Here is a 26382-nt window from a genome sequence, read left to right on the forward strand (position 1 = left end):
CTTAAAGACCTTCGTTTTCCAAACGGCAGCCAAATAATCACTCAAAGTCCCCCCCCCCCTGTTGCTCTGCTTAAAATAAATGCAAAGGTCCCACTTGGGTCTTTGTTTTAATACTCAACTCCGTCGCACAATTATTTTTGGCCCGAATGAAACAAGAGACAAATGTGCCCTTTGTGACATCACTTCCTAAATGAATTCTTTAAACCAAATGCCTGTCTGCAAATACGTAGTTAATGTGTAATTACACCGACTGTAGCTCTTACCAAGGTCAAGACGAACGTTTTATGGGTCGCTTAATCGTTAAGTGTCATATTTATTTTGATTGACAGCCAAGTCTGGACAATTAATGGGCGACCGGGTTCTGTCTTTGTCTGTAATATACTGAAGCTAATTTTATACACTGTTTGGAAAATGATATGTGTCCCGAACAAATACATTTAACAGTGATTTCTGAATTGTTGCTAAGGCGCGAGAGTGTGCAGTGTGAAATGAGTGTCAAACAAAACAAACTTGTTAATGAAATTATTTTTTTCTAATATATAATTTATTTATTGAACTGAGCTTCTGAGTTTGATCACACCATTTTTCAGAAAAGCAGAAAAGATCTGGAGCCATACCAAAAAATGAAGCGCACAATTGGAAATAAATGAACAAATTCCTGATCGTCTTCACAGTTGAGGCAAAGAAAACACACTTCAAGGCCTTTTTTTTTTTTCTTGAGCTCTTTCACAGAAAGAATAAGAACAATTGTCAAGGCATCATATATACACATACACTTTGCTCATTTTTACATTGTATTGTATTGTCATATTGCATCATGCTGTTCAGGTAGTTTCTATGTGAAGGTACTTGTGATTTCAGCTCCTGCTCGTACACTCGTTTTAAGACTCGGATGTGGATTCCATTAAAACCAAACCCCGTCAAGAACATTCTGCACTAGCGAGACTGCCAAATAAAATGCAAATAATAAGTAACAAATAATGTAACAAGTGTTCACACACACAAAAATGCAAGCTACATAAATCAGTCACTATCCAATTAGATAAATAAATAACATATTTTGAATTGAAAAAAGGCATATGTTTGAAAAGTGGAAAAAACGTATATAGGCTACATTATGTTTGTGTCATTATTGAATATCGTGTAACACCACGGACGTTTCACAAAGGCCACCACTGACTGCAACATCCAGCACCAAGTCAGGCATGCACACAACGCACCAGCTCGCTTCACCGCAAGTAGAAAAATGATCCAAACGATTGCCTTTAAAACGTCCCGCCTCCCTGTTTTCACATCGGCTACAATAGCCGCTCTGGAATCTCGCCACCCGCCAGGATTCCCGACCAAAAGCTGCATAGACATTTATCTTTATTCATTGTGCTCGGTGACCAATAACGTTGCAATGTGCTACATAATTAATACTGACTTCAAAGAGGATACGCACAGAACATAAAATCAACCTGCACGGCGGGTTTAATCTACGTTTTCCGTGCTGAACCGTGTCTTCAAAATAAGGGTCCAGAATAAGAAAATAAACTGTAGTTACTTGGCACAAGTCGCAGCGACTTGCACCCGGGCTTGTCGCCGCAGTTTCTCCTGCGACTGTGGACGCTCACTCCATCATTGGCTCGGTTTTCTAAGCTGCCCCAATAAATTACTATCATTTCCCACATACAGGTGCTACCCAGAAAATTAGAATATCCTGAAAAGGTTGTTGTAATTCAACTTAAAAGGTTAATTTGACATATTATATAAACAAATAAACAAACAAGTTTTTATTTCTTTGGATTTTGTTGATCAAAAAAAAAACTCAAATTAATTTATAATTAATCATTTTCTGAGTTTGTGGGTTTGTGGTTTTAAAAAGTTGAAAATCTTAATTGGCAAAGTTACAACAAGGCTCAATAAAATTTGTTGGTTTCATCTTCTATGTTAAATTGCCAAAATAAAACTACTTTTACTTGATATTCAAATTTTTCGGGTGGTACCTGTACATACATCTAAGTCGCAAGGCTGCAGGCCCAATCTGATCATCAAAGGGCACTCGCATGCATCCGAGGTGCGTCGCACGCAGCCTCCTGCGCTGCTGCTCGCTCACAAAGTGCTGCACCCTCTGCAGAGACACAGTAGACACCCGCATGCACACCACCGTTGCCGCCACTCGGGCTGAAGGCCGGCTGTCAGCTGTCTGGGATGGAAGCGGTCTGCAGAGGTGTAGTACCCAGATCCTCCACACGGGGGAGCTGCTGCCTCCAGTAGGTGAAGTGGCTGAAGGTGTCGGAGCAGGGGAAGTCGGAGGAGGCGGCTCGCAGCTTCAGCGGGAAGACGTGGTCCACCACCTCGCCCAGACGAACGTAGCTGGAGGGCAGCAGGGCAGAGGACACGGGCGGACGTTAACGCAATTCTCGTAAAGTCTTGTCCCTCAATGGAAACACCCGCAAATTGCAATTGTACTTTGTCGAAAATTTTAGAAATGTCGCTCTTATTTTGCCAAAAGCTGTAATGGAAACGCAGCTATTTTCTCGAGACGGACTCGAAGGGAATCTCGACACTCACGAGGAGATGTTGGTCTTGGCGTGCTCCTGCACCAGTTCACCTTTAGGGTTGACGGTGAAGATCCTGTTTAGTGGCACTCCCACTTCTTTGTAGGAAAAGACATCCTGCATGGATGAGGCAAGGAGCGTCAGAAATACTGTACATCCAAACACGGAATCAAAAAAATAGCAGAAAGAGGGATATTTAGCCCTCTGTTTGCAGCCTAGCACAAGATCATTGTTAGTCTTGGTTTCATCGTCTTCCAGCCAAGCATGCGGGAAGCAAATCTATGACAATGAGGCACCTGGCTGGAGGTGTTGTCCCACAACCCTGAAAGGGATGTTAGTGTTCTTGGTGACACTGCTGAACTGCTGAAGTGGAATTTTGCATCACGTGGAACTTTTCGAGATCCTAAAGTTGTGCGTGCGTACCGTTGGTCTGTTTCCAAACGCTGCGTAAAACGGCTGCAGATTCGGGTAGAAGAGGTTCTTGATGTCGTTCAGACACTCCACCTTGAATTTCTCCGGCTTCTTCTCAATCACCTCCCTGTCACACACACACACACACACATACAGCCGACTATCAGCTTGATGCAATGATGCTCAAAGTTCCAGAAGCTTTTCCACGCAGCAATGAAGACAATAATCTGTGTGTGTGTGTGTGTGTGTGTGTGTGAGGCACCTGTGCAGTGCAGAGAACAGACTGCTCGGGCTGAGCAGGACTGGGCCCATGGGCAGCATGGTTCCCCTCTCGTTGACCCAGTGCAGGTAGCCTCGGGTCATGTCGGCCATGCCGATGGCCCGAGCTGAGCAGTACAGGAACTTGTAGCCGTTTCTAACACAGAGACCGAGGTCGGTAAGACAGTCTTAATTTAACCGCGGTGTATAACAGCGCGTTGACAAGACCGGCTCTTACTGGCTGACTTTGTGGTAGAGGTGAGCGATGCCTTGGTGGGTCCAGTCTTTACCCAGCGTGGGCAGGATGTGGCCCAAAGTGTCCGACCTGTGGGCCGACAGGAGACACGTCCGCATCAAAATACATGCTAATTTTAACGGACTCTGCTGGCATCTGACAAACAGTGCAGGAATGATTCTCCTGCACATCGGACCCACCTGGTGATGGTTCCGTCTATATCTGAGATGATGATCTTGTCGTCCCAGTTCCAGAGGTAGATGGTCCCCTGGCAGCGGGAGGTTCCCTGGTACTGGGTGGTCACGCTGAAAAGCACGTCGTTGGGACCCTCCTGCAGCTGGAGGGACACCTGTGTGTGTGTGTGTGTGTGTGTGTGTGTGTGTGTGTGTGTGTGTGTGTGTGTGTGTGTGTGAGAGAGAGAGAGAGAGACGGGTATGGAAGAACCAATGAGAAACACAATTCCACTTCCAAAAAGTCGCGTCCCCAAACCAAAGTGCTCACCAGCTGCTCCGACGTGAGTCGCAGCGTCTTCTTGTAAGACACGCCCCCTGGTGTGAGCTCAGACTGGGCGGCAGGGGGACTCTGCTTAGTCATACGGTGGTCTTCGTCGCTTGAGGAAGACTCCTCCTTGTGTCTGGTACCACACAATTAAACAATCACTTAACAGATGTCCCATTTTAAACTAGTAAGAAAGATAAATCTGCTCTGAAATTTCCCACCTGCTTGACATTTTCCCTGGCTGCTCCGCTGAGTCGCACGCGCCGCACTCAGAGACTGAATCCTACAGGAGAAGCATTGCCAGTCAATCACATAAATTCCACGACCGACGACAACAACGCTGGTCAAATTTACAGAGCAGGGTTAGGGCCACTGTACAAATTTACCGCTTTGTTGGCGCTGTTCCTGCCTCGCCAGGAGAACCACCACCTCCCTCCTTTCTTAGGCATCTTCTCCTTCATGATGTTCTCCACTGCAGTCTGAGGGCAGTGCGCACACGCACACACACACACACGCACGCACGCACGCACACACACACACACACACACACACACCAAACAAAACATAAAACAAAAGTCTTAAAAAACTGACGCCAAATTATAACAGAAAAGTGTGTCTGTCTGTGTTTGAAAACCTTGCAAAGACAAACTGAATAAATCAAAATGATATACAATGCAAAAAAAAGAAGTAACTGGGTCCTGGACGTACAGAGCTGTAGCCAAGCACGCCAGTCAGGCAACAGAGAAGATAGTCAAAGGTTGACTGAATATAACTGAGGCAAGAGGACTAACAAGGAGGGAAGGGATAAATAAAAGGCAGGAAACAGAGAAGACAAAAGTTCAACCCTGTTATACACAATTTCAGTTGCATCATGAAAAAGTAAACATTAAGGCTTGCACAATATGTCAGATGTAAGGTACAGAGTGCACTACTATTTTTGGTCAAAAGGGGGAGTAACGGCCACATACAAGCAGCCAAGCAGCTACTCTACTCAGTAGCTTCTGTGCAGCCTATCAGATTCTCACCTTTGGCAGCGGTTTCTGGAAGGCCTGCATGGCCAGCATGAGCGGAGCCGCAGTGCTCCAGTTATAGTACCTGAGGGCAAAAATAAAAAAAACAGAAAAATATTTTCATCTCGTCCGGAGGCCGCTGGGAAAACAATCTACTCCGCTAACGCCACACTCACTTGGAGCCGATTCGCACCACCAAGTTGGGGTCGTCGATGACGGAGGGGTTTTCCGAAAACTGCTGGTAGGTGATGATTTTCTCGTGGAAGCGCTCTGCAAGCAGACGCACACAGCGTTGTGTTGCCTCTGAACGCACCGGCTGTAACTGCAAGTGCAACTTTTCATGAAGCCTACCTTTGGTGATCTCCCGGTTGTCGCTGAGACCCCCGCACAGGGACACGGTGACGGACGGGAAGTCGGACATGTGGTCGCAGTAGCTGTCCACGCCGCTGTCCCCCCCGGAGCCGACCGACTGCGGGGACAGGCTGGTGCTGTGGAGGCCCGGGTCCGAGATGCTCCTGCCTGTAGTGCCGCCGCTGTCGCTGCACGAAGGAAGAAAAAAAAGAAAGAAAAAAAAAGAGAAGGTTTTAATGGATCGTTTCGATGTTACAGTTTTTCACAAGTCAAGCACACTCTGCAACCACGAACCTCTTGGGGAAATAAAGCGCCGCCACTTCGGGCTCCAGCTCTGTGATGTCATCCAGGTAGATCCCGTCAGAGCCAAGATGGCGGCTTCTCTTTTCTGCGCACAAACGGAGTCCGTCGTCAAGCTTGGTTGCGCAACTGCCGTGACAGCGAGTAACATTTCACACGCATCTAAAACTGGGATGCTAGTTGACGCATGAAAGAAGTCTCTAATGGAATTTGAGCCTGGCAGAGGATTCACGGGGGTCCTGCCAACTGGCTGCGGCCAAACACTGCACAGCATGAACTGAGCAAGACTGGCGTGAAGTGATATCTTGAACTGAAGGATATGAAATGCTGCATTTACAATCAACGTTCCTCAATGCAACCTCTTAGAACATAACTGGTTATCATCTTTATGTTATTAACAGTTTAAATGCAGCTTTGTGATATAAACTAAAAAAAAAGCAGATTCCTCTGGGGTCATCCTTCACCTTTTCTCTTTGAGGGAGAATCCGTTTTTCCCGGCGGGTGACACCGAGGCTCCTCCCCTTCGCACGTCATCAGTGCCGCCGCCGTAGCCCCGGAGGCTCCCTGCGACTCTGCACTCTCCATCCTCACACTGTCAGACTCCATCCTCCCCGCTGCCTCCTCCTCCTCCTCCTCCTCCTCCTCCGCCTCCTGCGCACACTCCTCGGGCATCATTAGCCTGAGCGCCGATATCTCGGAGCAGCACTGCTCCGAGGACAGCTCGGGATTTATCACACGGAAGTGTGTGCTCTGGGAGACGGGGATGGAGACTGGGCAGACTGGGGGAGGGTCGGGTTTCACTGGGAGGAAGGACGGCTGCCGGAGGAGGAAGAAGAGCAAGGAGAAACAATTGGAGAAAGAACTCGGAACTGGATGAGATGATATGCAGTTTTTCTTTGCCGTTTGCTTACGGTGGCAGCCTGTGGGAGCTCCCCCCAGGCCCAGTGCATTGTGGGATTTGTGTTGTCCACGTCCAACGGCTTGGTCATTAACTCAGAGTCACTCTTGGGGGAGGTGGGCCGAGAGTTTCCTGGGCTGAAGAGGAGAGACAAATTTAAAGTGCTGTTTCCTGCAGGGGGAGCAGCCCTGCAGATCTCCATTGACGGAGTGAAGGAGAGAAGGAGTGAAGGAGTGAAGGAGAGAAGGAGTGAAGGAGGGAGGCACCTCTGGATGGGGCTCCACTCTCCGTCGGAGCGAGTGTACATGGCAGAGGTCTGCTGGAAAGAGCCGCCTTTGGTCGTCTCCATTGAAGCCCTGCAACGACACACACACACACACACACACACACACACACACATCCTGCATAAACACTTGGCAGAATTCCTGATTCCGCCTCCACTAGTTTCGCGCTACATCTGCGACCGTGTGGCTTTCTCAAAGCTGACCATAACTGAAGTCGGGGGGGGGTCACGTGGGCGGCGGTCTGGTATTGTTTTACAGTAGCGCGCAGCAGTAACGGCAGCCGGCCCCTCCGCTGGCTCACGTGCAGACGAACAACCGCCGAGTGGAAGCTGCGGCTGCAGCGATTCGCAATGGCTGGCGGAAAAAACGGGAACGACTTTGGTTCCCCTCAAGTTCTGCTGCGCTGCCGGAAACACAACAACGGTTGCACAATCGCATGTTGGCAACAACAAAAACAGATATTTCCTTCTTTCACATTCAGGTCTTCTGCTTTTCTATCCAGTGCAAAAAGAAAAACATTTTCCCTGTGCTGTTTGGCCGTATTTCTTAAGATCTTCTTTCTCAATGTGTTTTTGCGCCACGCAGGGTTCCCTGAGGTGTCCACGCTACACACGCTGCCGTGTTTATGCCTTCCCTGACACACTCCAGATCCACTGCAGCTGCTCCCAGACCTCATTCCAGAGATGTATCACACTTTTCATCTCGCTGCGTCGCTGTCCGACCTCCCTTCCAAAACTTCCCCCCCTGCCCCCCCGCCTCCCTCTGTTCCACTGTCACGTGTATCGCAGTTCCCTTCGCCAGCAGCTCACATGTATCCCATTACGGGCGCCATTATCTCCAGAGTGCCCCCCCCCCCCAACCCCCTGACTCCCCACAGTTCCCTCCCGTTGTTCTCTCTCTCTCTCTCTCTCCCTCTCTCACCTGCTGCTCTCCATCTCGGCCCCTTCGTCCGAGCTGATGTCTATGGTGAACACGTCCTCGTCCTCCGAGTAGTCCCCGCTCTCCTCCCTCTTCAGGCTGTCTGCCGGGGCCTTCCTCCGCCGCTTGCGTCTCTTCTTCATCATCGCCGTCACGCAGCCGGCCTCTCCGGTGGTGCCCGCGGAGCCCAGGGTCTGCACGGATGGCCCGCCAGAGTTCTTCTTGCCGGCCAGGCCGGCGGCCATGAGAGCGGCTCCGTCGGAGAAGATGGGAGAGGTCGCTAGATAGGACGGGACCACTTCCTGTTTTGATAAAGAGAGGAAGACCGCAGGTGCATATTTTAAGACACGTACCACACAGCAGTGTTGAAGTACTCGTATTGCCTACGACACCACCACAAGGTGTTGCAAATGTAAAATGAGATACATGAGTTTTCAGGTCATTGTGCTAAAGGCTGAGAAACTAGGATAAGAAAATAAGGCACGTAAATCCCCTGGATGTGTTTAGAAAGAATCCTTTGATCCACGTGAAGCCTGGAACATCTGTTTGAACAAAACTGCATTGTGATGTTTAAACCAAAAAAAAAAAGAAAAAAAAAGTGACTTCACTGCTAATGTTTTGCACAAGAGAGGACTCAAGCGCAAATGTGCTGGACGGCTGCCAAACTTCAGCAGCCATGAGGAGCCCCTCTGGAAGCCGACCAATCCCCAACAGGATCTGTTCCTCGCTTCTGCGAAAAAGGAGGTCGATTCGTCGAGCCTTCTAGGAAAGCAAACGACTTTCCAGGAGACTCTCCTCCCGTCAACGCCGAGGGAACCAAAACATGTGTGTGCTTGTATTTGCTGGCATATGGAAAGACGGCGAGAGGAAAGCGAGACTGGGAGGGAAGAGGGGGAGTCTAGGATGTAATCATAGGCCTGATGATTTTCCCTCACGTTTTCCTTCCGTCTGCCAAGAAAGGAAAGAAAAGGAAAGAAGAAAAAAAAGGCACCGCGACGCAACCCCCTCTCTCTGCTGGCGCTCGTCCAGGAGCGGGAATCTGACACCGCGGGGGGAGGAGTCAATCAGGGTCCCTTGTCAGTGCCAGCCCGCAGGCCTCGGCACTATGACACGTGTTTATGTCTTTGAGACGCACAAGCCCTCATGTTGAACAAAAGAGAGGAAATGCCTCAAAAATAGCGACTTGGCCTTCCGCGACCTGCAACTTGACTTCTTGGTACAAAAACTATTTTGCCAGAAATAACCGAAAAAACATTTTTTTTTTTTTCCTCAGAGTTTCCGTGAATTTTGAAAACCAAGAAAAAAACAAGAATACGCAAGTTGAGAAACACCAGGCTGTTTTCTTCCCTCCAACGTTTACAAATGCAAGCATTCTTCTAACAGGTAGACTGACCAATGACCTGTTTTCCAGCAAATTCCAGCCCTGGCTGCCCTCAGTCATTAGGCCACGGGATCCAGTTGGGGTCAGACAGTTAGTAAATGCTGCATTCACGGCTCTCCCTGAGGTATGCTTTTTCAGGTTAAGAATTTTCCCCGGCCGCGCTGCCAAGTCTGCACATAGCGTGACCTTGTTTGGGGGCTGCATAAGCTTGTTTAGAGAGACAGGTTTCTTCGACTGCAAATAAGGGTGTGCCCGACCTGTGTAGTAGTACGTGACGGAGGAGCAGGAGGGGGAGGAGACTGTCGCCTGTTTTGATTTGAACCTCGATTCAAATTTGACAGCAGTGAGCAGTTCTTCCACGGATGTATTGTAAGAAATGGATAGCGGACTGGCAATATGGCGCGACCATCTTTCTCTGTGGCCAATCGAGGTACTGCAGCAAAAAAAAATCCCATGGGCCCAAAAACCATTTTTCGCCATAGACCGCAATACAAAAACAAACGCATTTAAAACTGCGAAAGTCAAAAACTTTTTCGGCATATGCGCTGGGTTAGCAACTTCATTGAAATGAATCTTGGAGTTCTACCTGGTCGTTTTCCGTCTCTTGCACGAAAAACGCCTCTCCGTTGTCCCCCAGCTTCATGTGCAGATCCACAGGTTCTCCATTGATCTCCATATCCACCTGGAAAAAAGGAGGGGTAAAAAAAAAAAGGGATGAACCACGGGACCCCGGCTGCAAAGCTTCAACCCTGAAGCTTCTTAAAGGCGGCCAATCAGGGATTGGGTTTTTTTCTAATCTCCTTACCACTTTCTCTTTGGAGCGGAGGACGCCCATCTTGCCGAAGCGAACGTGGAACGGCGAGCACTGCAGGGAGCCATCGGGCTGTTTCACCACGATGACGTCGATGCAGCCGGAGAGGGTTGCCGGGTTGAGTCCCCGGTAGAGCTCCTTGACCTGGACGAACACCTGGCCCGCCAGCTGGCCCACGTAGTTCATGGTCTGGCGGGTCTGGTGGAGAGGAACAGCGGAACATCTTTCACTCTTCCAAATTTCATATTTTATGAATATAAGATATTTATTTTTTCTTCTTCTTGAAATCTCAGTTGTAGTAAAATCAATTCTAGAGAGAACAGAAAACAGGCTGTGAACAGCGTCCCACTTAAATGCTGAGTTTTAACTTCCTGTGAAATCCGATACTTTGAGACACCTCCTTCCACACGTTTGGAAGGAGAGCAAACACATGGCATCAGTTTTTGAGAGGCCATACCTTGAATAGCAAACCTAAGTCCTAGTTATGGGTCAGGGCTCCTGCAGTTTGTCAATCTGTGACCTACATCTTCAGGAGGAACCTGGTGTTGCTCTGGGAATTTCCAACCCTTTGCCCCCCCCCTGCATCAGTTTTTCCGTTCAGTAACCCCAGACAACAGGGGTCAAGGGACCGACCCAGTCAGACCAGTCTGCACTTGGGCCATAACCACCTCGTGGAGTTTTACAGGCCAGGTGTCAGGGGAACGGCGGTGAAACACCTTGACCATGCAAATGTCGTGTGAGCCGATAGATACCGGCTGTTGCGTAATAATACAAATTGTCGCGTGTGTGACTGAAACCAAAGTGTGTCCATTGCTGTCATCTTTGCATTGTTCCCTGATGGCTGCTGTCTCATCACGAGTCAAACTCCACATTCCTGGTACTTTTTTTTTCAGGTTGTGCAACTCGGTGTGAAAATGCACTTGTGTCTCAAAGCACTTCGGCCCTTAAGACAAAAATGAGGGTTTGTGAACTTAAAAGGTGTTTAGCTCATCATCATTATCATCAAGGACATGAAGTTTTCTGATGAGAAGCACTTAGATTAAAACAAAACAAAAGTCATAACTTCACAATTGAATTAAATTAATCCATTTTTTTCATTTTCAAGTTTTGTGACATATAACTCGGTTAAACCTCACGCTGCAAAAAAATAGATTAATTTGGTAAATATTCCCAAAAACAAAACAACAGTGACTCAACGCGATGAGTCCCACTTGCACTGCATCATTGACTCCTAGAAGAGTCTGGACTTGTCCAACAATGGGGAGGAGGGGGATGGTGCTGTTGACTTTGACTTAGTTGGCAAAGAGCCGCGGCCCGATCAAAGCTTGGCGCACTTCCAGCGAGCTGCCCCTGTTTGGGAACGTGACAAGCGGAGGAGGCCCCCCGCCCGAATGGGAGCGCCTCATTTTAGAGCCACAACAATCCCTATATATATGTCTATAAAGGGTGTTACAGTCACCCTATATAGACAGCGGACACCATGTTTAATTAATCATCTCTAGCCCCCCCATCACCCTCTACACAAAGCCTGAGGTTACAGAGTAGCTGGCAGCTGAATTTCAAAGCAGAGGAATGAGGCCAAAAATAGATTCTCCTCTCTAAGGGATGAGAGAGAAAATAACATCTCAAAGCTTGACAGCGGAAGAAAAGGGTAAAAAAAAAAAAGAAAAGAAAAGAGAAAAAAGCCCAGTACATTTAAGAGCAAGCCGACCTGTATTTTTGACTGTTGGTATGAGGATGAGTTGAGCTGTGAGGACTTTCCCCAGGGCTGGAATCTGGCGGAGCCACTTATTAAATGGAAGTGTCTTTGCAACTTTCACCACACCACACTCTATTATCACTGCCCTGTCAACATCATAACCACAAAACTGGTAGTCAAACCATACCTCCATCCCACCTTCAGCAACACCAAAACCATTAAATGTAAGCAAATAGCTGACTCGGAACACAACGTAAGGAAAAACATACACGGTTTAAAGTGTGGCCAATACCAGATCGTGACGTCACGTCAGATAGGAGACTTCTTCAGAGAGGCAGGTGTTCAGGGGTCATGCATACGATGACATCAACATAACGAGCAGGCTCCTACCTGATAAAGATGTACGCTGACAAACGATATCGACGCACAACGTCGTTCCTTTCAGGCGCGGATGACAGGACGGTCGGGCATCGTTCAAAGACTCACGTTCCCAGCGGAGCTCAGTCACACTCGCCGGTAAAGGCGGAGCCGCGAATGTCTGTCTGTCTGTCTGTTTGTCTGTCAGACAGACAAAACAACGGACTATTTAAGTCAGCGCATTACAACCACAACTCTCGCTCGCTCTGGCTCGCTCGCTCTGCCTCGAGGAACCTCGTCGGCGGATGACAATAATTGCGCAGTGTTGCGGGCCAATCAGCGTCGAGCTACAGCGTTGCCAAAGTCATCGCTGCGACTGCAGCGGTGGCAGCGTAGCCAATCGCGTATGTCGGACTCAGAGTAACGCTCGTCAGATTTTTTTTTTTTTCAAAGGTCCGTGTTTCGGATCTTTAATGTTGTTTTTCTGTCACTCTAAAGAAGCAGTAGTTTTAGTAGTGGTAAAGTAGTTAACAGGCCGGAGTAAGTAGAGGTTTGGAAAAATAGGGCGGCTTTAGTTTTCTCATGTGAAACGTACACGTGACGTGTGGTTTTTGTGGTTTTAGTTTTTCCCCTCCTTGTCTCAGTCACAGTTTAAAGGACCCGGCAGCTGCAGCTGCTGCGGCGCTGAGGCGGCGGGAAGCACGCGAGCTAAGCGTCAGCGTTCCAACTCGACCGGTCGGTGTGAGGTAGTGAGGCGATCTTCTCGGCCAATCACAGCCCTGCTCTACGGCACATGCGATGTTTGCGGTTCGACCTGAGAGTATTAGGTGACATTTGCTCGTGTGTGTGTGTGACTTGAACTGGGGTTACGGCTCCTGTGAATTGAAGTCCCAACATTCATTTAAAAAAGAAAAAAGAAAAAAACGTGTATACGTGTGTGATATATAGCTACCAAAAGATTGATGCACAACCCAGCCTAAGCCTCGAAAGGAAAAACATCTGAGCAGTGTCGCAATTGTGTTTACAACTGTTGAGCACCCTTGAAATGCTCACACGGTCCTTCTGAGCAAAGTCAGGAAGATAATAAATGAGTAAGCATCTTTAACTTTTGTACCTGTGCTAGTTGGCTGTGAGTGATATCGGGTGGTAAACATTGTGGGTCACGAGAGCTAAGAAAGTGTTTGTGTGTGTGTGTATATGTGTGTATGAGTGTGTGTGTGTGTTTGCAGTTTCCAGCCCTGTCTGTTTTGTGTCTTTGTATTGGCTGCATATTTCCTGGGAACTCCATCTTGTTAAACGGTTGACCCAGCTATTTAACAAAAAAAACCCAAAACATTAGAAACATTAGGAGGTATGATATAGGGACTCGACTAATTTTATTGTTTGAAATGTAGACATAATCATCATGTCATGTTGAGAAATGATGGAAAAAATAAAGAGAATCGTTGATGATGGATGATGACCAATAATTTTTGGAGTTTTTGGACTATTAGTAAGATGAATTCTATTTCTGCTTCTGATATTTAAAACGTAAAGGTGGCATACCATCATCACCATCTGCGGATCTAATGCCCGCCAACTGGAGCTGTTTGGCAATTGAAGCTCTTATGTAAAGTCAGAGTTCACCGAAGGACGGGCGGTGCCAATTCTGTCAATTTCTGACCCGGGATGTGCTGCCCTGTCTGGGTCACCGCTGATAATTTGATTAACGTGATAGAAGTAGCACAACAAGATCCACCTGATTTGACGTTTATTTGCATGAAGTTGCAAATGCGACTGCAAACATCTGCTCTTGATTAGGAGCCCAGGGTAAGGTCATCTTGACATGAGGGTATATCATGATGACACGCACGGCCTGTGCTGGTGGTGTTACGTATGCAGGCTGTCCTCATGGCCAGCCCAGGGGATTCTCCACTGATACACGAACCCCCTCGATACCCGAGAGACATGTTTCTAAGAATGTGCCACCGTGCCAGGAGGAACCTGAACTCAGAGTTCTGACTGTCGAAACACATTCTGGAGACTTATTTACTTTTTTTTTTTTTTTTTTTTATCATGCGGACTCACTGTGACACAAGTGACAGCAAACTGACAAACTGAGCCCTCAACTTTTGAATTCACATTCCAATTTGGCAAGGTTGACCTTATCTAATGCTGCACGTAGAGTGTTCACACTCTCTAGAGGTGTGGTCTCACACTCAGCCCAGCCAATGGTAGTTTAGGATGCATAGCAACCATAGTTGCGGGCTTACTTCCTCCTGAACGAGTATAGAAGTAGGGCAACTATTTGTTTACAACTCATCATGTTACAAACTTTTAAATAAACTTTTTTTTGGGAATTCGCAAGAAAAAGACACCTGTTTGCGTCGACGCTGAAGTGAGAAAACCTTTCACCACTCAGACGTTTAAAACAGGTTCAACGTTTGAGTCAGAAACACAACGACGCTCCGACAAGCCACACAAAACACATCCAGCGTCACTCAACGGGAACATTACTTTCAGTCCACTCACAGCGTGTGCACGGGACTGTGGCACAGTCATCCTGTAATCTTTTCATAATGTGGCTTCTGATTGGCTACGGCTATTCTGGCCTGAGAGTCATGAGACTGGAGTAAAATCAGCTGGAACTGGTGAAATGTGATTGGGCTATTAAAAGAAAAAGTCTTCTTGTGAAGTAGAAAGAGGAGGTTTTGAGCAAGTTCTCTGGCTAAAGTTTGTGGTGTGCTTTCTTTATAAATGTGTGAAATCGTAATGTGACTGATTTGATTTTGCTAAAAAAAGAAAATATTTAATGAAGCCTGCATCTATGGATGTTTTGGAAAACGTCTAAGTGGGTCAAAAAAAGCTCACTCCTTTCAACAAAAATAATACTGCGCCCGTGAGTCAAAAGGTTGGACAAGCTGACCTCTGTAAAAAAGCAACTTGAATGCAGGATCGAGTCAGATTTTTTTTGTTTCTGAGACTCGGACAGAAACATCACAGTCTAAAGAACACATGCACTTTATAATTCATGATTGCCCGTTCAGGATGTTGCTATTAGTCAACTTGTTCATCTTTTGTTTGGACTGTTTCAAAGTGTTATTTTAGGTTCTGAATAGTTCTGAAAATAAAAATCCATGTTTCTAGACATATTTTTGCTCTTCCTTTGAGTGCTCGACTCTCCAACCACCACTGAAGCACAATCCCAGTGTCTACCCATGCTTGTTCATTCACCACACATGCAGAGGACTCTCAAATCTCTTTACCCAACTCCAGGTAGTGTCAGTGGCAAAGCTCTCAACAGCCTCATCCAAGTCTTCATCGTCCTCCCCTGATATCATGATTCCATAGCGTGTTCCAACTCAAAAAGACAGCGAGACTGTGTCTGCTCTGAGGACCAGTGCGTCTGCTCTGTGAGGACGTCAAGTGTCCGAGTGCCGGCTACAAGTGCAAAGTGACTGGCTAAATTTACCTGGGCCCCCCCAGTCAGGAAACCCGAGAAGTCTATGTGTGAGAGTGGGCATCGTCTGGTGGATCATCTGACTCCTTGAGCATTGGAGGAGGAGACGGATGCCTGCGTCAGGGTTGTTTATTGGAACATTGGTGGATCTCGCCTCGTTTGCCAGGCATGCAAATCTGTTTGGCCGAGCACAGAACTCAGTCTAAAAAAATAAAAATTATTATTATTTTGTTGATATATGTATTTCTTCTTGCTCAACACCTGTTGTTGCCATTGACCCGGTATTGACCGTCGAGCTGCTCAAGTCTGTGACATTGAGGGCAGGCAGAGCACCTGCTTCCTGGGAGGAACTCCAAGTTTCCCTGGTACAGAGTGACACATCCACTGACCACTGGTCATCACACGACACTGGTGTCACCAATGAGTTTACACTGGTGACCTTTGGAAGCATCTTTATTTAACAGGCTCGCACACGTCATGCATTTGCTTTCAGCCTTTTTTTTCTTCTTAAAAAAAAAAAAAAAAAAAAAAATTATTAAAGACTACTCTGCCCTCTACTGGTGAAGAGGGGTAAGTACACGCAGGCTTTGAATTAAAATTCAATAAAACTCGCGTTTGCATTGTAAAAGCTGTTAACTTTGTAAATGCACTGTTAAACCAGAGCCGAAATATACAATTCAGAACATTGATTAAACATATTTAAAACACCATGATTAGCTATTTAAATATATTTAGGCTCGACGGAGTAAAAGTGCTTCTATTCTTTTTTAAGGTAATAAATAAAATGAATCAGCCAGGTTAAAATAAAATATTGATTTGATTAATGAATTCATCTGACTGTTCTTAACTATGTTAATGTTTCATTGATTTGATTGTTTTAATTATATTTTAAAAGGTTCAATCACTACTTTATTTTTCCGACTCTAAAGCTACTACTGAGCATTTTTTAACATAGTGAATAATCTAAAAAAAACTACAGCAATTATGAAAAATGGAAAAAAGGTGTCACTACCGTCGCTACACTGCAATAGTTGCGTGTAGAGATTTTTTGGCAGGGAGCCTGGCTGTCAGGCTCTGCCGTTCTCTCGCCATCCCCAATCGATCAGGATCGCTAGCCGGCTGTTAGCTTTTGTGTCAGAATGGTGTCTGTGTCGTGTCAATGTTTGCCCGTTGTTTCTGGCTGAGTATATTTGGCATTTGGCGGCTTTAATGTTCCGTACAGCTAATTTAAAAACCATCGGCAAAGCGGGAACCGGCTGGTAGGTTGTCTTTAAATTCACTGAGACGTAACATATTGTACTCTTCTTCAACTCCACTTTCATGTATCGCTTCAGACAGAGTGCTTAGCATCCCGACTAGCTGTTCCGGCTAGCTGCTAGCGGTGCTCGTCTGTTTATCACCGGTTTCTCTTGCCGTACTTCTAAACCGTCTATCGACAACGGTCGTTGGAATTCAAGCTACGCAAACGACATTTCTGGCTCGTCTTTAGGAGCTGCTAACTGTGCTGGAAACAGGTAGCATTCTCCCCCTTTAAAACGACATCGCTAAAGCTGACTAGCAGCAGCAACAGAAAAGGAGAGCTGTAAAATGGGCTAACTCGAACAAAAACAGCTAACGCCAGCTAACTAACAGCAAGACGTTGTCGAGGAGTATTTACGACGAGTAGGTTTTAGTAGCCGCTCATATTTACTGATCAATTTGAGAAAACTCTACTGCCACTGACGCACTAGCGCAGTGTTAGCTGATGCTCAGATTTAGCCCAACGTCGGCGTTCGTCGTCGCATCTCATTGAATTCACTCGCAGACTTTGGGTGTAAGAACGCTGTTTGTTCCGCATACCTTCGTCCCTGCCTCTGTCCGAGCAGTGAATGCTGCAGGTGGAAGGTTAATGTAATGATGATGTTTTTAATGTGTCTGTAACATTTGTCACTTTGTAATTCCACTTTATGATGGAACTTTATAAGATGCCAAGAAATCTCTATCTTCCATTGTACTTGGTCGACACTTTTGTTTTTGTTTTTAAATTCCTATGTGTTGAATATATTGTTGCATAATCCTTAGAGAGTTCTTATCTTTCACATGATATAGGTGTGCTCAGGCCATATTGTCCATGTATGTCTACTGTTTGTATGATTTACACTTCAAACCACTGCCTGCTGTAACTCCAGTTGCTCTCTTGGGACGTTAATAAAATACTTGAACCTGACCACACACTGCTGGTATTTTGTGCTTCCGGCCTGGCATCTCTGGTCATACAAATGAGTAACAAGGAGTTCCTTCCCCCTTCCACCTCCAGGCACTTTCGCCGGACGATGGACGAGCTGGTCCATGATCTGGTGTCAGCACTGGAGGAGAGCTCCGAGCAGGCTGCTCGTGGAGGTTTCGGCGACGGGGGGGATCATGCTCTGACGGTGGGCTGCCTGCTGAAGAGGCAGGCCCGGAAGCGGAGGGGCCGGAAACGGCGGTCGGACAACCCGCATCCTCCCTGGGAGGCGGGCCACCTGAGTGAGGGCTCCGAGTCCAGTGCTGAGGAACACAAGGTGGGCAGTATGGACGACAGGTGTTGCCTTGTCGCTTCTTATGAAGTCCTTCACCCTTTGTTTTTCAGAGGCAGAGCTGCACCTATAACTAGTGTTGTAGTACTCGAGATTGGTCTTGGCCTCAAGAGTGGTCTCAAGACCACTTTTTAAGGGTCCCGTCTTGGACGTGCAGGCATTTTTACTCGGTCTTTTCTCGGTCTCAGACTGGGCCGACCCGTCAAGACTCAGACAAGGACGTTATAAGAATGTTTTATTTCCCTAATCTTGGTTGTTTTGTCTGGCAGCTGCTTTACCATTACACCCTCTCCTCCACTCCTCACGGCTCCTAAAAAGTTCACATGAGTGCCGCTGGTGTCTCTTCGTAGGACTACCGTGCCAATGCAGGAGGCGTCTCGGCCGCCAACAGCCACGCCCGGGACAACAGCGACTCGGACGAGCAGCTCGGGCCCAAGCGCCGCACCCCGCTCACGGCCGACGCTGGGAGGAACAAGCGCTCGATGTGGCCGGACGACCTGAGTGTCCTGGGCTCAGCAGAGGGAACTCGCAGCCTGAGGCGGCGGCGCAAGGTCAAACGCATGGCCGTGGACCCGCCGGCGGAGCCCGAGCCCCCCTTGGCCACCATGCTGGGCCCCCCGCCCGTCCCCAAAGCCAGGATCGGCAGCAGGCCTCACAGGGCGGGCGCCCACGAGGGCCGGCCGGCCATGGAGATGTGCAGGGTGGGACTGCTGGCGGCGCCGGCCGGCGGGAAGAACAGGGTGAAGAAGAGGAAACTGGCGCCCAACAGGATGGGTCCCGAGCCGGCGGACGAGGGGGTGGTGGTGGAGAGCGAGGACCTGATCTCCTCTCCCACCGAGGGGTCCAAGGACAAGATGGAGCTGGAGGAGCAGAAGGGTTCAGATGAGGACATGAGTGACAGGTGGTTAGTGTGCCCACTTTTTTTTATTTCTGTCTTATTAAGCTGCGTCTTCATTTTTGTAAGTTTTCTCCGTGTGGTGTTGACAGTACTGATAATTACTGTTTAATTTGTTCCTGTACGCAATGACTCTCCCTGTACTATCTGATTTTGTATTCATGTTAAACCATGAAATTTCAAATCTGAAATCTTGTCTGTCTCACCCTTCTTTCCCCCCCAGTGAGACGAGCAGCGTCAGTAACAGCAGCGACGGAGGCCTCTACACCAACGACGAGGGCAGACAAGGTGAAAAGTCCAATCACAGCTCTCAGTTCTTTTTTTAAATTAAAAAAAAAGTGAATTTGCTGCTTGAGTTTTTTGGGGGATTACTCATGTCTCTCCTCACCTGACCTGCAGCCATCAGGCTGTACAACTGCACTCAGTAAAAAATCATCTCCTCACACACTTACATTTCATAAAGGTGCAATAAAACACTTAGTTATATGTCAATATTTTGTGAACTTTTACAAAATAGAAAACATCAGGTATGTTCTTTTGGAAAACCTTTAGACCAACGGGAAAGACAAGTATACATGAGACTGGAAACAAAAAGGAAAGGTCTGTCAGCAAGATTTAACAAAGTCTAATCATTAGGCTCACCACAACATTAAACAATTGAAAACAAAAGGGGCAGATACATCCTTTCAGCTCTTCAAATCACAGGGCACCAACATATTCAACCCACTTGGACCAGCGGTTAATGAAAATGCATTTCTGAAGGTGCAGGGAGAATGTAATCTTTTCCATAGGGTAAATGTCATTCACTATGTTGATCGACTCAAGTGTCGTAGGCGGATCAGGATGCAACCAATGCCTAGTGAGGGTTTTTTTTTTGCCAGCGTTTGTCAAGATACCAAATAAATATTTGTTAGTCCGTCTGACCTGTGGGTCCAAAATTCTTAAAAATAAAGTAGAAAACTGCATAGGTAGACTAGTGTTAAAAAGGCCTCTTAATATTTTGTGAATTTCTTTATTTTTTAAATAAATATTATCTCCCCAATGTGGGATTAATAATAAAGTCTTCTTCTTCTTCTTCTTCTTCTTCTTCTTCACCCCCCCCCCCGTCTGTCTGTCCCAGGTGACGACGAGCAGAGCGACTGGTTCTACGAGGGAGAGCCCGGCTCCGCCCCCGGGCCCGGGGGTGCGTGCGGGATCGCCGGGGTGGTTCCCTGGTGGGAGAGGGAGACGGGCTCCGAGGAGCTGGACCTGGCCGACCCCGTTTTCAACAGCATCCTCACCGGCTCCTTCCCGCTCATGAGCCCCGGAGCTCAGAGAGGTAGAACCAGGCCATGAAGAGTCATTGCAAAAACATGTATACCAAAAATAGATCTAGTTATGTACAGTTTTTTTTTTTTTTATGTTTATTAAGACTATTCTATGACGTCATCAGCGTTTACATGTGCACAAGGCTTCCCGGAGCGACACTGTTGTTGTAGTTTTTTTCATGGCCAGTAGGAGGCAAGCACATCCCACGGACGCGAACCAAGGCGTCGTTGAGCGCAGGAGAATCTGTTGTGCTCTTCTTACTGGTTGTGAAATATTTCCCAGGGGTCTTCAATCAGAATTTTAAGCCTCTACACATATTTATTTATGCCGTGTACCCGGACACCTTCAGCACTTTTTCCTCCCGATTGGATATAAATCAGTGCTGTCAGTAACCCTGAGCCTCTCGCGGCACTTTGTCAATCAGTTTGCCTCATATTTTATCAAGATGAGTTCAACCTGTTCAAGTCAAAGCCTTTTTTATTGCCTGTGTGTGTGTGTGTGTGTGTGTGTGTGTGTGTGTGTGTGTGTGTGTGTGTGTGTGTGTGTGTGTGTGTGTGTGTGTGTGTGTCACAGGCTTCCAGGCCCGACTGAGTCGCCTCCACGGGAACCAGCAGGCACCTGAGGCGGGGCTGCCGGGCAGCTCCAGCCAGGGCTTCAGCAGCAGACTGGCCAGACAGAGCCAAGACTCTCACGAGTGAGTCCGTCCATTTCATTTCACCCGCCCCCCCCCCCGTCGTCCAACATCGTCATCATCAATCCTGTATGTTCCCCTTGTGTGCATTTCGTTCAGATCATTTTTTTGTTCATAAACCCGCTCTAATGAGCGATTGTGCCCAGCACATTTGTCACTTTTGGGCTTAAGCGGACTCATAATTTAAAAGTAAAAAATAAAGAAAAAAAAGAAAAGTGCTCCGGTTGAGGTGACGGCCGTGGATCGGTTCCAACAATATACTTTCTCAAAGAAATGCTGATGGATGGCGGCGAGCTCTCAGCCGTTGGATCGCTGCCTTAATGGGAAGCTGAGCGGCCCGAGTGACATTATTTTATTTTTCAAACAGAGCGTGGTTCAGCCCGGGCTCCAGAAGAGAACACGGACAGGTGAGTCCATTTGTCTCAAGTTGAGTTAATTCTCTAATTGCAAAGTTTGGCTTGGGGTCGACCTGCTGTTGCTATGCGACGTTGCTGCTTTTCATTTCAACGCTCCTTCCCATCTCCGTACCCTCAGCTGCACTGGGACCCTCGCTCAGACAGGGGGCACCGGAGGAGCTGCTCGGTGAAAACAGCCAGCAGGTAAGAACGGCGGCTTCACCTTTTTCCAAAAGGAAACCACGCAAAACAAAGCGGCCGGTGATTTACGAGCCGAGTCGACGCTCATTTCCTGTCGCTGGCGTTTTCCACTCCGTCGAACCTCGCGAGCGCTGCTGAAATTGCATTTCTGTCCAAAAAGGAATAAGAAGGTATTCAGAAGGTTTTCTCTCTCTCTCTCTCTCTCTCTTTTTTATTTTATTTAACCCCACCCGATCACGCCCTCCCTCCCCCTTCCCCCCACCTTCTTGTTTTCGTCTCGCCTGGCCGCCTCTGCAGACAGACCAGCGGGCACCTGGGCTCTTTATGTACAGGAGATGTCAAGCGGAGGCGGAAGGCGGCCCCCCTCGGCTCCACGGCCCCCTCAGGTACTGGACGCACACCCAGCTACACCTCACACACACACACACACACACACACACACACACACACACACACACACACACACACACCATCTGGCACCTCCAGCCAACTGGCGCTTTTGCTGTATTTTTGGCTCTCGCCCTCTCACTTGTCTTCCACCTTCCTCCTCTTCTCTTGGCTGAACTGGGAGCGTTCACGACCTGATTTCCTGTTGTTGTTGCCCCCCCCCCCCCCCCCCCCCCCCCTGGCAACCTGTCACACACATTGGGGGCAAACACAGAGGGGTTGAAATTAAAGGGTCCACAACATTTTTCGAAAAAAAACAAAAAAACAAAAAAACAAAACGGTTGTGTTAAGTGAGGAACGGGAGTCTCTGGCCCATCCATTTGGCCCCTCCCCACCCCCCACCACTATTAAACCCTGCTTTAGCTCTTAACCCCCTTTTAGCATAAGCTTTGGACAGGAGTCAGCTGGCTGCGTACGCTCTCCAAGCAGAGATGCTGGATTAGCTCTCAGCCAGTAACACTTCTGCAAGCCCCCCGTGCCCCTCCCCCCTGCCCCCTCATCCCCTCCCCCCCAAAACCACTTTCTTTACCTCTGGGGAAGTTGATGCCTTTCGCAGGAGGAAGGTGGATGGAGTGCACAAGTCTAATGCAGCAGGGACACGTTGCCACTTTTTAAGTGCAAAACCAGTGATTTTTTTTTTTGTTTCATTTAATTTTTGACCACGGTTGACATTTTGAGTCTGATGTCAAAGGCAAAAGTTTTCCAGCTATTATTGAGACAAGATGTGAGACAATATTTTCAGAGAAAAAATTAAAAATAAAATTGTTCAGACTCAGATAATAAACAAAACAGAAGTCATTTAATGTAAGTTAATTATTCTTCCTGTACTGGCCCGCGGCCTCGGGGTTGGGGAGCGCTGATTCAAAGGTCCCATATAAGCTGCAACAATGCTGGTTTCTAGGTAGCTGCAAATATTTTGAAAATATTTTGGAAATATTTTCAAATATTTTCAAAATATTTGCAAAGCTTGTAAAAAAGTATTTTCTTCTGATGTGTTCATTGACTTGATGGGGCCATTTTTTTTGTCAACAAACCTTTGGTAACAATTTTGCGTCATTGTGGGACATCCAACCTATCGCTCTGTAATTCTGTTTTCCAATTAAAATAACAATACCGTACACTGGTTTATAATCAGGATAATTGTCATTTTGGAAGCGATCTTTTAAAAGCCTCGGCTAATCAGACGCTAATCTCGGGGCACTTTTACTCTCGACTCGATACAATCAGCCGCGCACACATTAGACTGGTCTAAAGCCTCCAGACAGGTGCGGCGCTCAGGAACAGCCGGTGCTGACCTCGCAGCAGGACAGCGGTGAGCGTCTGCCAAGAGCCGTCCTGACAATTTGGCTACGGCCCACCTGAGACGTGTGTGTGTGTGTGTGTGTGTGTGTGTGTGTGTGTGTGTGTGTGTGTGTGTGTGTGTGTGTGTGTGTGTGTGTGTGTGTGTGTGTGTGTGTGTGTGTGTGTGTGTGTGTGTGTGTGTGTGTGTGTGTGTGTGTGAACGAGTGGGCACCCCTGCGCTTTCCACACAAATAAAGACGGGATTAGGGAGGGTAACAGGTCGGCCACGGCGGCTGCACGCAAGCCAGCCGGCCTTCCAGGAAGGGCGAGGACAAAATGGCCTCCGTCTACTGGAGACGGGCGAGGCTGCGCGCCGCCACTGGAAATGTGACCGGAAAGTTGATTACATGATTGCATTACTTAGAAGAAGGTCAAAATCGTAATGGAGTGATGATGTCACTGGAGGAGAGCCCGCGAGTGCGACGCTCTTTAGCAGGCGGCGATGTAGAGGCTGGAGGAAACGGGTGAAAGGCTGCTTTGTCCTCACTTTCTCATCATTAATTTATAGTTTTTCATTATTTGTTGGTCAGAAGTTCCTCAACCCAAAGGCCAAATATTTTTAAATATATAAATATTTTGTTTTATTTCTGTATTTCTTCTTAATCAATATAATCTCTTCTTCTCTTCTTCTCCTTCTTTAGCGACGTGCTTGTGTAAAAAACAACAAGAAAATTATTTATTTAGTTAGTTAGTTAGTTAGTTAGTTAGTTTGATTGATTGAATGGAAATGAGAGCGGCAAATAAATGTTATTTTTCAAAAATAAAAAAAAAATATTTTTCTTCTTCTTCTTCTTCTCCTCCTTCTTCTTCTTCTGCAAAAACAAAAGTTGCTCCATGTTCCCTTCCATCCACCCCCGACCTGTCGCCTCTCCTTGCAGGTGTGGTCGGGGAGAATGCCGCCCCCATCCCCGACTCCAACATGGGCAACCGAATGCTGCAGAGCATGGGCTGGAGCCCCGGGATGGGCCTGGGTCCGGAGGGGCGGGGCATCACCGAGCCCGTCCGGGCCATGCAGAGACCCAAAGGCACAGGTCTGGGCTTCAACTGAGTCTCCTCCTCCTCCTCCTCCTCCTCCCCGCGCTCCTAATGGTGAGGATGGACAATTGAGGAGGTGGTGGGTGGTGGGTGGTGGTGGTGGTGTGGGGGAGGTGGGGAGGAACGAGAAGAATAAAGGTCCAGGAATCTGAGTCATAAGAAGGAAAGGAATGAGGCTCATCCTAGCAACAAAGTTTGTGGTGAAGGAGAAACTTTTCCATATTGGGGAAGAAAATTTGGAGAAAAGCCCCCCCCCCCGTGTGTGGACACCCGACTGTTCCCACATATGGAGACGAAGGTGGCGGCGGCGGCGGAGAGGGAAGGAAGGAAGGAAGGAAGGAAGGAAGGAAGGAAGGAAGCAGTGGGGAGGAAACCTGACTGAAAGTGAGTCGAAGGAGAACAAAAATGAACCCTGTTGTCTCGTCGCGGAGGAGAGGAGCAACGTCGCCCTCGGTACCATTAGACTCAAGACTCTCCACTCTCCACCCCTCCACCACTGGCGCAGGTGGAGGGGCGATCGAGAGAGAGAGAGAGAGAGAGAGAGAACGCGCCGACTCACAGCAGGCGATGGTGCTTTTATTTTTCTAGTCGGCAGTATTGTTTCGGCGAGAGTTTATTGTTGGTTCTATCGGTTCATACCTCAACATTCATCTTCGGTTCCGTTTTGCAAAAACGTTTAGGGCTACACTGTACCGACGTGTCCTCTTGACATTTTAACCAGTCTGTCCTGTCATTGGTTTTAATCCTTAAGTTAAGAGGGAGACTGAAAAGAAACTCTACTTTTTTTTTTTTTTTTTAATCATTATTATTTACTGCTTGTTTGGTTTGTGCAGCCCAGGTTAAAAAAAAGAAGAAGATGGAAACAGTTGTTGCACTATTCAGCCAAGCAGAGGTCCTACACGACAGAATGGTTTTTATGGTTGTGACAAAGAATAACAGCGTTTATCCACGCAGCCATGAGTAGAGGATATGAATAAAGTAGAGGATTTATTTTAATTAGGCAGAGCTAGTTTTATTTTTTCACAAATGGGCAAAAAAAAAAAAACAACATGCAAGATTTATGAACAACGGTCTTCTTTTCGGTATCCTGTTGATGTTGTTCTTGAAGGAACATCTGTTTTTTTTTTTTTGTTTGACTGCTGTAAAGGATATTTAATAAAAAAAAATAAAAAAAACCTTTACGGAACCCAATTTTAGCTTTACTGTGACGTTGTTTTAATTATTTACCTCATTACGCTTTTTTTATGTTTTGCTTTTCTCGTTTGTTTTTGTAGCTTTCCTGTGAATCTAAATTGCCCAAATAGAGACGTGTGAAGTAATTTCACTGCAGATCCAGACTGAGGCCGAAAGTGTTTATAGTAACAGAAATAAAATAAAAACTAAAAAAAATAATTGAGACTGTGTTGCTGCATTTTTTTCTCAGCTCTGTTGTTATGAATGATGATCACCGAAAAAAGAACCTGGTGCAGTCTTGACGATTCTTCTCTCGATGATGAGGGCAACAAATGAGCTCAGGTGAAAAACCCACTCAAACCTTTTCACAATAACACAAGATTGAAGGTTGTCAGAATTCATTCTCCTAATTTATGAGATTAAAATAGAAAAAAAGTTGAAGTGAAAGCTTCTTGATGTCGGAAATATTTGTCTTTTGCATAAATCCCTCTCGTGTTTCTGGTTGATTTAATAATGAATCCGTAAAGTGTTGAATGAGGTGGTGATAGATTTTGATGCACAAAAGATTTAAAGAGGTGTTGTGACCTTGGTGAGGTCACCAAACGACCAAAATGTTTTGTACCTCCATCCTCCACAAAGTGGGGTCTCGCGGGTCGAGATTTGACGGGAATTACGGCTCGGGTGCTTCACACCATTCAAGGGAAACGGCTGTAAATTGTAATTGAAATTTTAGAAATATCGCTTTTATTTTGCGGAAAATCTGAAATGGAAACGCAGCTTTTGTGAGACCTGTTGAAACACCTCGCGAGTAGCGAATCCCCCCTAGACACCCAGCCGTGAGCCGTCTCGCCCAAATCTGGACATCCGGCTGAGCCCGGAATAAAAACTCCTGACGTTTTTCCTCCAAATGTAACTAAAACCTAAACTTCCTCCTCCACGATGCTCCCC

At 47.1% G+C, this 26382-nt stretch overlaps 2 protein-coding genes across 7 annotated transcripts; one reads left to right on the forward strand and one right to left on the reverse strand.

The window, feature by feature from the left end:
* Positions 1-526: 526 nt before the first annotated feature.
* On the reverse strand, positions 527-15359 carry lpin1b (lipin 1b). Of its 2 annotated transcripts, none has more exons than XM_076044532.1 (20): positions 15200-15359; positions 9893-10096; positions 9674-9769; positions 7710-8008; positions 6771-6860; positions 6518-6641; positions 6071-6422; positions 5601-5694; positions 5307-5494; positions 5132-5225; positions 4971-5040; positions 4332-4424; positions 4167-4228; positions 3949-4081; positions 3648-3796; positions 3451-3537; positions 3217-3369; positions 2967-3081; positions 2557-2660; positions 527-2358 (listed from the first exon to the last, which is right to left on the reverse strand). In XM_076044532.1, the coding sequence occupies exons 1-20, from the start codon at positions 15272-15274 to the stop codon at positions 2181-2183; spliced, it is 2760 nt and encodes a 919-aa protein (XP_075900647.1). In that variant the 5' UTR covers positions 15275-15359; the 3' UTR covers positions 527-2180. The 2 variants fall into 2 exon arrangements, with proteins under 2 accessions (XP_075900647.1, XP_075900648.1); XM_076044533.1 differs by lacking the exon at positions 15200-15359 and adding an exon at positions 11988-12249.
* A 1095-nt stretch (positions 15360-16454) lies between these two features.
* gpatch2 (G patch domain containing 2) lies at positions 16455-25875 on the forward strand. 5 transcript variants are annotated; one of them, XM_076044705.1, is made up of 10 exons: positions 16455-16652; positions 17690-17933; positions 18299-18849; positions 19067-19131; positions 19964-20161; positions 20725-20845; positions 21210-21249; positions 21377-21441; positions 21736-21824; positions 24054-25875. In XM_076044705.1, exons 1-10 carry the CDS (start codon positions 16603-16605, stop codon positions 24272-24274), a joined length of 1644 nt encoding a protein of 547 aa, XP_075900820.1. In that variant the 5' UTR covers positions 16455-16602; the 3' UTR covers positions 24275-25875. The 5 variants fall into 5 exon arrangements, with proteins under 5 accessions (XP_075900820.1, XP_075900823.1, XP_075900821.1 ...); XM_076044708.1 differs by having other exon boundaries at positions 16456-16652; positions 18299-18852; XM_076044706.1 differs by having other exon boundaries at positions 16456-16652; positions 18299-18852; positions 24105-25875.
* The last annotated feature ends 507 nt before the right edge of the window (positions 25876-26382 follow it).

The sequence above is a fragment of the Nelusetta ayraudi genome, unplaced genomic scaffold, assembly GCF_046127955.1.
Source record: "Nelusetta ayraudi isolate G7.1 ecotype Tasmania unplaced genomic scaffold, CSIRO-AGI_Nayr_v1 ptg000082l, whole genome shotgun sequence".
In the NCBI taxonomy this organism is placed as follows: domain Eukaryota; kingdom Metazoa; phylum Chordata; class Actinopteri; order Tetraodontiformes; family Monacanthidae; genus Nelusetta; species Nelusetta ayraudi.

Coding starts and splice junctions, on each gene's coding strand:
- lpin1b (XM_076044532.1), bottom strand. CDS start 15,274: ATGATATCAGGGGAGGACGATGAAGACTTGGATGAGGCTGTTGAGAGC. Junction 4,229..4,331: donor GGAACAGCGCCAACAAAGCG/GTAAATTTGTAC, acceptor CTTCTCCTGTAG/GATTCAGTCTCTGAGTGCGG. Junction 3,370..3,450: donor CTCTACCACAAAGTCAGCCA/GTAAGAGCCGGT, acceptor TCTCTGTGTTAG/AAACGGCTACAAGTTCCTGT.
- gpatch2 (XM_076044708.1), top strand. CDS start 16,603: ATGTTCCGTACAGCTAATTTAAAAACCATCGGCAAAGCGGGAACCGGC. Junction 17,934..18,298: donor CCAGTGCTGAGGAACACAAG/GTGGGCAGTATG, acceptor GTCTCTTCGTAG/GACTACCGTGCCAATGCAGG. Junction 20,846..21,209: donor CAGAGCCAAGACTCTCACGA/GTGAGTCCGTCC, acceptor TTTTTCAAACAG/AGCGTGGTTCAGCCCGGGCT.